Consider the following 12,664-nt stretch of genomic DNA (forward strand, 5'->3'; position numbering starts at 1 on the left):
ACTACATTTATTTCAGAAGCATTTTGGCTGTAGAGCAGTGTTATCTGAAATCACCTTCCATTCCCTGAACTGGAATCACAGGAGTACAGAATTAGTTTAGGGGCTTGTATTCAGGTGCTTGATAAAAATATAGATCTTAAATGCCTTCCAGGCATCCATTTATACAATTGACCAAACACTAAACATATTGCAGAAGGATGCTTTTAAAATGTGTATATAGCCAATGGGGATAGTATCACGTCTCTGAGGCAATACAGGGGACATGGGATGCCAGGAATTTTCTGAAGCATTGCATTTCAGCTCATCCAAACCATAGTATTAGCTCAGCAAAATATGCCCTTGTATGTCTGAATGTGCAAGTCACTCACATCACCTATTATTTTGCATGGTGATACAAGAACAGGCTATGTGCACATTGGTCATACCCTAAAGCAAAATAGTGTGAAAATGAACATTTTCCAACTGCTACACTGTCAGCCATAAATGGTGTAAACTCAGATTTTAACCTGGTTGAAATATACATTTGTATCAATGCAATTTCTGCATCTTCTCCTCATGTTTTTAAAATGTCCATATATTGCATTTAATGGGCAATAGTCATAGTGAGTCTTTAGAGGTTTGAACCACTCTCATTTTAAACAAAATATTCCATCTTATGACTTTAGTTACATTCCTATAACCATACTGACTTTACTGGGATTGCAGGGACATAAAGAAGGGCAGAATTTATTTCTATGCATCTGAGTCAGTTGTCACTCTTAATATACAGAGACACATTTAATATTAAAAGGCAGATGCTACCCACTCACTAGAAACAAATGAATCAACACTTGACATGATTTGGATAGACATAGGAGCATTTTTAAAAAACCCACACATGATAAAATAAAATGTTAGTTATAAAATCGCATAACACATTCAAATTAGTTGTGCATACTGTAAAATAAAAAATAATGCATAGGCCAATATTGGAGTTGTCATATAAAGGTATTTTTATCTACTTTTAGATGTTGGACTATTGCTAGGTGCTTATACTAATCAGGAAGAGAGTTTGTTCTCATTTCTTCTTCCTGCCAAGCTGGTTGCAGCCTCACCGTCTGGAGCTGAAGGAAGTGTTGTTCCGTCAGTGTGTTCATTGGATGTGATGGTGGAAAAGTCCATTTGTTTGGAGACTGATGCAGAAGTTACTGTGCGCAGACTGGTAGATCCCATGGTTCTGTGAGCTGGTGTTATAAGCCTTGTTCCTGTGTTGCCTGATGGGGTTGTGCACCCAGGCCAAATGTATCTGTGGGGAAGCTGACTTGGGAACTGCACTTGGGGATTGGAAGGATTTGGAATGAAGGGACAGGCAGTAGGAGTATGTGTTCAAAAGGAGAAAGTTTTCTGTACCTTTCTCTGCTGTTGGGGAGCAGCTGACAGAGGAACTTGTTGGTACAGTTATAGTGGAAATAGTTCTCCTTACTCTGGGAAATGGCTTGCAGGGCGTACTCCATTTCAAACTCTGCATGGGTGTTCAGGAGGGGCAAGAATACATTGGAGCTTTGCCACAATCAGGCTGTATCAGTAATGTAGGGGTGTAGGGCAGTTTAGCAGTCACACCTATGACTCACCCTTCTCCTGTGAGTGGAGAGGGGAGTAGTACTGGGCTTTCCTCGGTTGCAGGGGTCCATTCACTTTAAGGGACTTCACTCAGGATTATTAAGAATATGAGTTGACCAGAGGGAAAAGTGGCCCAAAAGAAGCATTTTTTTAGACTCTAAAGTAGGTTTTTTGTTTTTCCTGACCCTGGGGGCCCCAGAAACACAGAGGGAAGCTGCAATGCTGATAAGGATAAGCATAAAGGCCTGTTGTGAGTAAGCAACCATGAATAATGACAATAAAGAAGGACCTAACTTGTCTATTTCTAACTCTATGTCTCCTGAGGGCCACCCAGGAAGAACCCCCATGCAGCTGTCATAGCCAATCAGGATCAGGCTTCTGGGCAGGATGCCTCACAATGGAAGGATTATTTTAGGATGCCTTGGCATAGATTTGTGATACGTCTGAGCTAGAGAGAGGACATGAACAAAGGTCACACTAGGGATTTTGTTGTTTTGGTTCTTGTTAAAATCTTTAGGATTCGTGCTTGCACAGCTGAAAACTGTGATCCACCTGTTAGGCAGCAGAGAATTCAATGTCAGCTTTCACTCTGAGAATGAACTGTATTTTTCTGGGAGCGGTTTGGAATTGGGAAAGGGAGTAGGGATTGGGAGGATATAGTAGCCATTTCTTTATTCCAACCTGCCATTAAGCCTGTGACTATTTTCTTCCACAATGGAAACAGACGTACTGCACTGGGTTCCATGTTATGCCAAAGTGCTGTAGCCTCCAATTGACCCTCTATTTTAATGTAGAGTTTGGAATAGTGAATTCAAAGGCACCTTTGTACTTTTCCAGGTAAATAATACAGTTCAGCATCTTGCCAACATATTTTATTTAGGTTTTGAACAGAGTTAATGTAGGTATCCTTGGAAGCCATGCGCTTGTCTTAACTGTGGCGTTACAGAGTGTTTGAGGAAGTACATGCACATTTGTTCTAAGCACACAAGACTGAGGACTGCAGGGACTTCAGTAGATGCTCTGTGTGTGTGTAAAAAGTGGTATGTTTATAGGCAGTGCCCAGAGACATGGCAAAATAGGGAAAGACTTCATTCCTACCCATGCAATGACCTTTCCTCCTTCCTTGAGCCAGGGGGCAGAGGATTCCAAGCAGCCCTGCAATGATTGATGAAAGCCCTATTTTGAGCGGCATGGCCTCTCTACTTTTGAGAGAAGGACTGGCTTTGTCCTTTAGTGGTAAAGGATTGGGAAGGAGTCAGGGTAAGGGAGTGGGAACCATTGAAAGCCAGGACAATACAGAAAGAGGGTACAAGAACTGATAATGTGGAGAGGTCTATCAGAGCTGATGACGAAGAAAAAGAGAAAATTGGAAAGGAACATCTGCAGGTGTAATTGGTTGTGCAGGAAGCCAAGTCACCAGGGAGGGATTGGCAGGTTCTGGTATAGCAGACCTGATAGTTGGGGAGCATGTTTTTATGTGCTGAGTTTCAAGAACAGGAGGATTTTTTAGAAGAGAGGATCCAAGGAGACTGCTGGGGTTATGGACTACAACTGTCTGACCACATATAGGATTGCCAGCTGTCTAATCATACAAACCCAAACACCCTTGCCCACTCCCTGCCCTGCCCCTTCCCCGAGGATCTGCCCTTCTCCAAGGCCCCGCCCCACTTACTCCATTCGCCCCCTTCCTCCGTTGCTCTCTCTCCCCCACCCTCACTCACTTTCACCAGGCTGGGGCAGAGGATTGGGGTGCGGGAGGGATGTGAGCTCTGGGAGGGAGTTTGGGTGCAGGAAGGGGCTCAGGGCTGGGGAAGGGGAGTTGGGGTGGAGGAAGGGGGGAGGGGTGCAGGCTCCAGCTGGGCGGTGCTTACCTCGGGCGGTTCCCAGTTGGTGGTGCAGTGGGGCTAAGGCAGGGTCTCTGCCTGCCCTGGCTCCACACCGCTCCTGGAAGCAGTTGGCATGTCCCTGTGGTCCCTGCCCCCCCTCTCCTGAGGGGCTGCAGGGACGTGGCGGTCACTTCCAGGAGCGGTGTGGGCCAGGGCAGGCAGGGACCCTGCCTTAGTCCAATTGCGCCACCAGACTCTTAGCACCTAAAATATCCTAGTTTGGCTTCAGTAGCCTCTGGGAGGAAGAGCCCAATTCCGGAAGACCCCCAGAGAAACTGGGAGGGTTGGCAACCCTAACCACATAGCATTTTCACAGATCCAACAGGCAGCATTATAATACGGTCTGTATTAGGCACTGTTCTGGATGAGGGAGAGCAGACAGATGAGCCTGTGGGTGTGTTATAAATGCATTCATTAGGGGAAAGGGATCCAGGTGTTACTGGGCTTGAGCAACTTCAGAAAGAACTGTCAGTTGGGATCAGTATCTGGGGACTCAGAATAGTTGAGAATAATAAACCAGCCAACAAGGAAAAAGTGGCTAAAGGAAAGTGTGTGTGAGAGATGGGTAAATCAGACTAATTAGTAACAGTGATTAGGTGGTCAAGTAGACAGGGATCACGAGTACCAGTATCATAGAATCATAGAATATCAGTGTTGGAAAGGACCTCAGGAGGTCATCTAGTCCAATCCCCTGCTCAAAGCAGGACCTAATCCCAACTAAATCATCCCAGCCAGGGCTTTGTCAAGCTTCACCTTAAAATCTTCTAAGGAAGGAGATTCTACCACCTCCCTAGGTAACCCGTTCCAGTGCTTCACCACCCTCCTAATGAAAATGTTTTTCCTAATATCCAGCCTAAACCTCCCCCACTGCAACTTGAGACCATTACTCCTTGTTCTGTCATCTGGTACCACTGAGAACAGTCTAGATCCATCCTCTTTGGAACCCCCTTTCAGGTTGTTGAAAGCAGCTATCAAATCCCCCCTCATTCTTCTCTTCTGCAGACTAAACAGTCCCAGTTCCCTCAGCCTCTCCTCATAACACATGTGCTACAGCCCCCTAATAATTTTTGTTGCCCTCCGCTGGACTCTTTCCAATTTTTCCACATCCTTCTTGTAGTGTGGGGCCCAAAACTGGACACAGTACTCCAGGTGAGGCCTCACCAATGTCGAATAGAGGGGAATGATCACGTCCCTCGATCTGCTGGCAATGCCCCTACTTATACAGCCCAAAATGCCGTTAGTCTTCTTGGCAACAAGGGCACACTGTTGACTCATATCCAGCTTCTCGTCCACTGTAACTGCTAGGTCCTTTTCTGCAGAACTGCTGCCTAGCCACTCGGTCTCTAGTCTGTAACAGTGAATGGGATTCTTCCGTCCTAAGTGCAGGACTCTGCACTTGTCCTTGTTGAACCTCATCAGGTTTCTTTTGGCCCAATCCTCTAATTTGTCTAGGTCCCTCTGTATCCTATCCCTACCCTCCAGCGTATCTACCACTCCTCCCAGTTTAGTGTCATCTGCAAACTTGCTGAGAGTGCAGTCCACGCCATCCTCCAGATCATTAATGAAGATATTGAACAAAACCGGCCCAGGACCGACCCTTGGGGCACTCCGCTTGAAACCGGCTGCCAACTAGACATGAAGTCGTTGATCACTACCCATTGAGACTGACAATCTAGCCAGTTTTCTATGCACCTTATAGTCCATTCATCCAGCCCATACTTCTTTAACTTGCTGGCAAGAATACTGTGAGAGACCGTATCAAAAGCTTTGCTAAAGTCAAGGAATAACACATCCACTGCTTTCCCCTCATCCACAGACTCCGTTATCTCCTTGGACCTGCCTTTGTACAGATGGTATTGCAACTTGGAGCGTGCACTCCATTCTAAGTGTGCAAGGGAGGCAGATGATCTATCATGTTTTTGGAGGGGCAGGATTTGGATTTCATGGGGATCCAGGAAACAAAAGCAATGTTTTAGGTGTCACATTTTGTGAGCTCAGAGAGACTGGAGGAGGAGCCCATCTTTTTGGTCCCCAGCATCTGATACATATGATGGAGTAGGGGTACTGTTTTATACTTATGGAGTATCAGAATAAAGCATAGAAGAACTGCAGCTGGAAAGATGTTTATTAGTTGATTTCTGTTATTTGGGCTGAGGTATCGTGGCACCATCTATAACCCACAGCATCAGAAGCTGAGGAAAGATTTATTTTTAGACATTGCTCCTTTTTTTTTTTTTTTACTGACATTGTGACACTTGTTTTTTATGGGAAATTTTAATTGTTTAGCTGCAGTGACTGACAGAGTGAATCAGTCGACAGGGTTACGAGTTCATGAAACTTACTTAGAACCAGTGTATGTTGCTGCTGGATTAAGAGATGTTTTTTGGGTATCCTCATTCAATGAAGGAGGAGGAAATTACATTTTTGTAGAAGGGAATCAGGTAGTTGATTGGACAGGGTATATGCGAAAGCTACTTCAATGACTGGATAATGTGCAGTGCAGCCAGTAGAGTTTTCTGACCACTGCTTGGTCAAGTTGAACTTGGGGAGTACAGAACAGTGATTTTTCAGTCAGGGCTATTGGAAACTAAATGCTTGTTTACTTAATAGGGCAGTGACAATTAGAAAGGTTGAAGCCATCTTTGTAGAAAGAGAAATAGTTTGGGAGTTTTACGAATCCCAGATGGAATGCTGGGAATTGACACCAGAGGAATCTGGTGACCTGCCTACATTCCTTTTCAGGACAGCTGCATACATCTGATTAGGCATTAGTTAGCATTGCAGAGCTATTTGAGAGATCTTCATAGTTGACTGCAAGGTGGGGAATGCCTAGAAATAAGGTTCTTTGAGGAAGTTAAGCAGGAAATGGTTCAGTACTGAAGGAGAAAGCTGGAATCAGCTATATTTGCAAAGAAATTGAGACCAGAAGATGCAGTAGTCTCCTCTGATATGTTTGCAGGACGTAAAGAAAAGAGACTATTGTGGGTTATGGTGGGGTTACAGGATCCTAACACTGGACAGGTCTGCATGGGCTCTAATGAAATGTGGAGGATAGTTTACAAATATTAGATGAGCTCTTTTAGGGACAAATTTCAGAGGGGTGGCCGTTTTTGTCTGTATCAGCAAAAAACAAAACAAACAAACAAAACGAGGCATACTTGTGGCACCTTAGAGACTAACAAATCTATTTGGGCATAAGCTTTCATGGGCTAAAACCCACTTCATCGGATGCATGGAGTGGAAAATACAGTAGCAGGTATATATACACAGTACATGAAGAGATGGGAGTTGCCTTACCAAGTGGGGGGTCAGTGCTAATGAACAGTTCAATTAAAGTGGAAATGGGCTATTCTCAACAGTAGAATAACAAGGGAGGAAAAATCATTTTTGTAGTGGTAATGAGGGTGGCCCATTTCAAACAGTTGACAAGAAGGTGTGAGTAACAATAGGGGGAAATTAGTTTTTGTAATGACCCATCCACTCCCAGTCTTTATTCAGGCCTAATTTGATGGTGTCCAGTTTGTAAATTATTCCAGATCTGCAGCATCTCATTGGAGTCTGTTTTTGAAGTTTTTGTTGTTGAAGAATTGCCACTTTTAAGTCTGTTACTGAGTGACCATGGAGGTTGAAGTGTTCTCCTATTGGTTTTTGAATGTTATAATTCCTGATGTCAGATTCGTGTCCATTTATTCTTTTGCATAGAGACTTTCCGGTTTGGCCAATGTACACGGCAGAGGGGCATTGCTGGCATATGATGGCATATATAATATTGGTAGATGTGCAGGTGAACGAGCCCCTGATGGTGCGGCTGATGCGGTTAGGTCCTATGATGGTGTTCCATGAATAGATATGCGGACAGAGTTGGCACCGGGGTTTGTTGCAGGGTTTGGTTCCTGGGTTAGTGTTTTGGTTGTGTGGTGTGTACTTGCTGCTGAGTATTTGCTTCAGGTTGGGGGGCTGTCTGTAAGCAAGGACTGGCCTGTCTCCCAAGGTCTGTGAGAGTGAGGGACCGTCCTCCAGGATAGGTTGTAGATCCTTGATGATGCGCTGGAGAGGTTTTAGTTGGGGGCTGAAGGTGACGGCTAGTGGCATTCTGTTACTTTCTTTGTTGGGCCTGTCTTGTAGTAGGTGACTTCTGGGTACACTTCTGGCTCTGTCAATCTGTTTCTTCACTTCAGCAGGTGGGTATTGTAGTTTTAAGAATGCTTGATAGAGATCCTATAGGTGTTTGTCTCTATCTGAGGGATTGGAGCAAATGTGGTTGTATCTTAGAGCTTGGCTGTAGACAATGGATCATGTGATGTGGTCTGGATGAAAGCTGGAGACATGTATGTAAGTATAGTGGTCAGTAGGTTTCTGGTATAGGGTGGTGTTTATGTGACCATTGCTTATTAGCACTGTAGTGTCTAGGAAGTGGATTTCTTGTGTGGATTGGTCCAGGCTGAGGTTGATGGTGGAGTGGAAATTGTTGAAATCCTGGTGGAATTCCTCAAGGGTCTCCTTCCCATGGGTCCAGATGATGAAGATGTCATCAATGTAGCGCAAGTAGAGTAGGAGCATTAGGGCCAGAAGGGTACCCAGAAGTCACCTACTACAAGACAATGATTTTTTCTCCCTTGGTATTCTACTGTTGAGAATAGCCCATTTCCACTTTAATTGAATTGTCTCATTTGCACTGACCCCCCACTTGGTAAGGCAACTCCCATCTCTTCATGTACTGTGTATATATACCTGCTACTGTATTTTCCACTCCATGCATCCGATGAAGTGGGTTTTAGCCCACGAAAACTTATGCCCAAATAAATTTGTTGGTCTCTAAGGTGCCACAAGGACTCCTCGTTGTTTTTGTTTGTTTGTTTGTTTGTTTGTTTGTTTGTTTTTAAGGGACAAACCATTCCTCCTTTTCAGCAGCAGCAGTTTTTAGATAGTATTGCAGGTTTTCCAACATTGGCAGTTCAGGAACAGGACTCACTTGTGAGGCCAACAGAGGAAATAAAACTTCATGTAGCTGTCTTGTCACTTAAGAAAGGAACTTTTCTGGGGGTGGACTATTACACAGTGGAATTTTATCAAAGGTTTATGAATCCCCCCCTCTGCAGTGCTTTCAGTGACACCTTGAATACATGTACATTGGACCTTCCGTTTATGAAGGCCTCTTTTTTTCAAAAATAGGATTGGGAAGATATCCGGAATTGGAGACCTATTACCATTTTGAAAACAGATTACGAAATTTTGGCTTCCATTCTAGCCAAAAGATTGGAGAAGAAAGCAAGGAAATAATTGTATCCCACTCAGTCTAATGCAGTTCAAGGTCACATGGTGGCAGGCATTTTGTGTAGTTTGCAGGAACTATTTGAAATTGGGTGATGGGGGAAATGGGAGAGTTATGTTTTGTCTTTGGATCGGACCAAAACTTTTTACAAGAATGAATTTGCGTTCTATGTGGTTGGTCTGGTCTCGTAGTGGTATTCCCCTACTGTTTATTAACTGGCTGCAGCTCTTGTATGTTCATGTATTATGCATCCCTTTAGTAAAAGGGTGGAAGGGAGAGGCTATATTTTGAGGTAAGACAAAGTTGTCCCTTGAGTCCACTTTTGTATTATTTTTTTTTGGACACTTTACTGTGGGCAGTGTATGGTAATGGGATTTCAGGGCATAAATTCATGGATTAAGAGTGAGAGGAATTTCACTCTGTCAATGAAAATGTTCATCCACATGAATGATGTCACAGTGCTGGTTGGCAGTACAGAAGATGGGGACTTTTTCTTTTTTTGCACTTTACATAATTATTCATCTGCAGCCAGAGCAGAAATTAACATGAAGAAGAGTTTTTCTGGGTGGGGATTTCGTGGTATGCTTTTGCTCTTTCGGAGAAGTCACAGATTGTGATGAGCCCTCCCAGAGTTACAGATATTTTGGGACTTGTCTTTGGCAGTGATTCAGTTGCTGAGTAGAACAGGGAGAAGCAGGTTAAGGTAATGAGGTGCCAAGTTAAGGTGATGAGGTGGAAGAGATGGACGCTGATGTTGGCAGAAAGGATGATATTAACTATAAACATTCCTATTACTCCTTTGCATTTATGTAGCATATGGGTATCCTGCCCCTGGAAAACAGGGTCATTTTTTCAGATGCTCTGGGGCAATAATGTAACCTAATGGAGAGAAGCATAGTCTACCTGCCTGTTAAAGAATGAGGTTTGGGTTGGTATGCCCTGAAGCTTTCTTGATGGTATTCTTTTTATTTTTAATTTTCATAGGCTTTGCATGGCTGAGGGTATGGAATGGTCAGTCATTTCCCAATATTACTGGATATGTCACAGGGGAAGAAAAGGAGTAACTGGTGGGAAAAAGGGGATGCAGTCCCTACAAAGGGTATTTTTTTTCCTATAACAGTCAAGCAGCCTCCCTCTAACATACTTACTTTAAAATGTATTTCCCATTGGCAAATTCAGGAAACAGCATTCTAAACCAGAGTGTACTTATGGAATATTTCTCAGAATGCCATTTAGCAGTATTGAATTGCCCAGAAGATTGTCTCAGTAAGGTCATTATAGAACCTTCAAAATAACAGAGTTCCCGTCAAGTACAGGGACATACGGTGGCAGGTATTTCGTAGTAAATTATATGTTAGAAGTAACCTATGAGGGAAGCACATAGCTGAAGGCGAACCTCAGGAAGCCTGCTCTGGGTCTGAGGAGGTAGTGGAGCAGTTTTTATTATTCTGTTCCCTTCACATCTGCATTTGGGATTTTTTGGCTTCAAAACTGAGAGTTCCATTGTTGCATGGCCAGACATATGGACAATTGACTTTTGGATCTTTTTCAGACACCAGAGGATTCAGCGTCTGTTCCAATAAGTAAAAGACAGACATTTGCTGTGTATTTTCTCCGAAACTCTGGTTGTTGTTCATACAATGGTTTTATACTACCTCTGCAGAGCCACTGTTCAGCTGTCTGGGGCAGGCACAGAATGACAAACCTGAAACACTTGTTCACACTATTTGTGCAGTTATTCAGTCACTGGCAATGTGAATAAAAAAGTCTGAGCTTGGTGGGAAATGGAGGGTGAGATGAGGCCCTATAATACTGGATTGATCTTGTAGTTTTAAAGACAAAAAGTCCGGGGTGGGGAGGGTTTTTGTTTTTGTTTTTAAATCTGCAATTTGTTCTGACTTTGACTCTAATTTTGGGGGTTTGGTTATATTTCAATAAATGTGAAAAGAGAGATTGGGGGAGTTTATTTTCTTTCAAAAAGTTTTGTTTGATTTCACATCTGGAGCTTCCCTCCCAACATCTCCCCTTCTTCATATTTTCCAGAGATTGTTTTTCATTCCTCCTGCCTTCATTGAAAGTGAGCACATATATTAGTAAAATATGAATTTTAGTGCAGTCTTCCATTGTTTGTTTGTGTAGTATAATCCATGCCTACACAGGTAAACAACAGCTCCACATCAGAAAAAATTAATTGCCTGTTAATCCAAACACAGACTTTAATCTAAAAATGATTTCCTACAATAGGCAATGTTTTGAAAATTAATTAATTAATTATAACAGCTTAGGGTTAATTCCCATTTTCTTCATGTAAAACTAAACAAAAATCCAGTCACATCCTACATGGGTTCTAAGTATTTTGTGGGGAATTCACTAGGAACTCAGTTCAGGGGACCTACTTAATACAGATATGAGACGAACTCGGTGGCATAAACCCTTTTGTGTAGAACTCAGTTAAACATCACCATATATGGCACAAAGCCTTTTGCCTAAGGGCCAACAGTTTGACTAGAACCTGGATAACATAGATACTTCATATAAGTTATAACCACCTGATAGCTATTTAGTGATTTTAGTCTATTTGCAAAGGTGTAGCTGTGTATGTTATACAAACCATCTCAATAATTGGCACCTTTCTGGTAGTCTCAGCAGAGAGGTCAAGGACTGAAAGGGCATGAAAACTAAACTGAATTTTTCATTGCCATAGATGAACCTTCTAGGTCAGGATTCAAGCCATTTGGGGACAACTATACTGTTGCTGGCTGGCTGTGCTTAGTTTGTTTAATCTAAAATGTGTCATGAACAATATAAAAGGAACAGCCACTCACAGGGGGAGGGACCTTTAAAAAAATCCTACATTGTTTAATCTAATTCAGTCTATTTGGATATTACTGAATATTGAATTCTGGTGATTCTAGAAGCACAGAAAAGTTAATTAATTGTTACCTTCAGATTGTTTCCCATCTCCTTCTCCTTCTGCACTTTCCACACCAAATTAAAGTTTTTGATGGAGACATTATATTAGCATTGGTTCAATATGTGCTCTATTAAGTTTACAAATTAAAACAAACATTTCCATATTGACCTCTGCTTGTCTTGTGCAGACTTCACTAACATTTTAATTATATTCACAGAAGCAATTTCAAAGCCATTTGCTTACCTTCTTCAGGGAAATAATTCCTTCCCGTGTCTCTTTGTCAGTGGATATGGAAAACACTCCAGAGCCATCACCATTTATGATCGTGTATTTCATGTCTGCATTAGAGCCAGCATCTGCATCATTTGCCTTGATTTTGCCTACTGCTGATCCAACTTGGGCTGATTCAGGAACATACAGCTGATAATGTTCTGGGAAAAAATATTAGGAAAATATTTCTAATCAAGCTAAAAACAGATTTTCAGACTACTCAACACCCATCGTGACTGCTAATCAGAGAACACAATTACCTCAGAATACTGACCATGCTAAACTGCAAACCATATACATTTCTGACCATAAAGAGCACCAGCCAGAATTCTAAGTGACATTTAGTATTTGTACAAGCAGATTCTGATGGTCATTAAAAGATAAAATACCTGTTCAAGAGATAATTAAGTAATTGGAGCACAATACCTCTTGTTAGCAAACATTTGGAAAAATACACTGTGGTGTGAATCACTGGTTTATATTATCCACACAAAAATATCAACTTATCAACACACTGCACATACCTTGACTATGGAATATGAGTTCTTCAAAGAGCAGATCACTGTTTTGTAGGCAAGAATGACAGAACAGTCTCCTTACAGTGGGGTAAAAATCTATGTTAACAGAAAAGTCCCAGTTCTTATACTTTGAAACATGTCTTTCAATATAAGGTTTATAGGCCACAGTCAGTGTAGCATGCGTATTTTGCAACCTTAATAAACG

General features: G+C 42.4%; 1 protein-coding gene across 1 annotated transcript in view; it reads right to left on the reverse strand.

The window, feature by feature from the left end:
* The window catches only part of LOC112108663 (cadherin-18), a 284,382-nt gene that overhangs the window by 80,083 nt on the left and 191,635 nt on the right, over window positions 1-12,664 (reverse strand). The window contains exon 5 of the mRNA XM_029912500.1: window positions 11,915-12,102. Within this exon, the coding sequence (XP_029768360.1) occupies window positions 11,915-12,102 (188 nt within the window). The remainder of the gene's footprint in view (window positions 1-11,914; window positions 12,103-12,664) is intronic.

The sequence above is a fragment of the Terrapene carolina genome, unplaced genomic scaffold (assembly GCF_002925995.2).
Source record: "Terrapene carolina triunguis isolate 2854851 unplaced genomic scaffold, T_m_triunguis-2.0 Scaffold48, whole genome shotgun sequence".
Lineage (NCBI taxonomy): Eukaryota > Metazoa > Chordata > Testudines > Emydidae > Terrapene > Terrapene triunguis.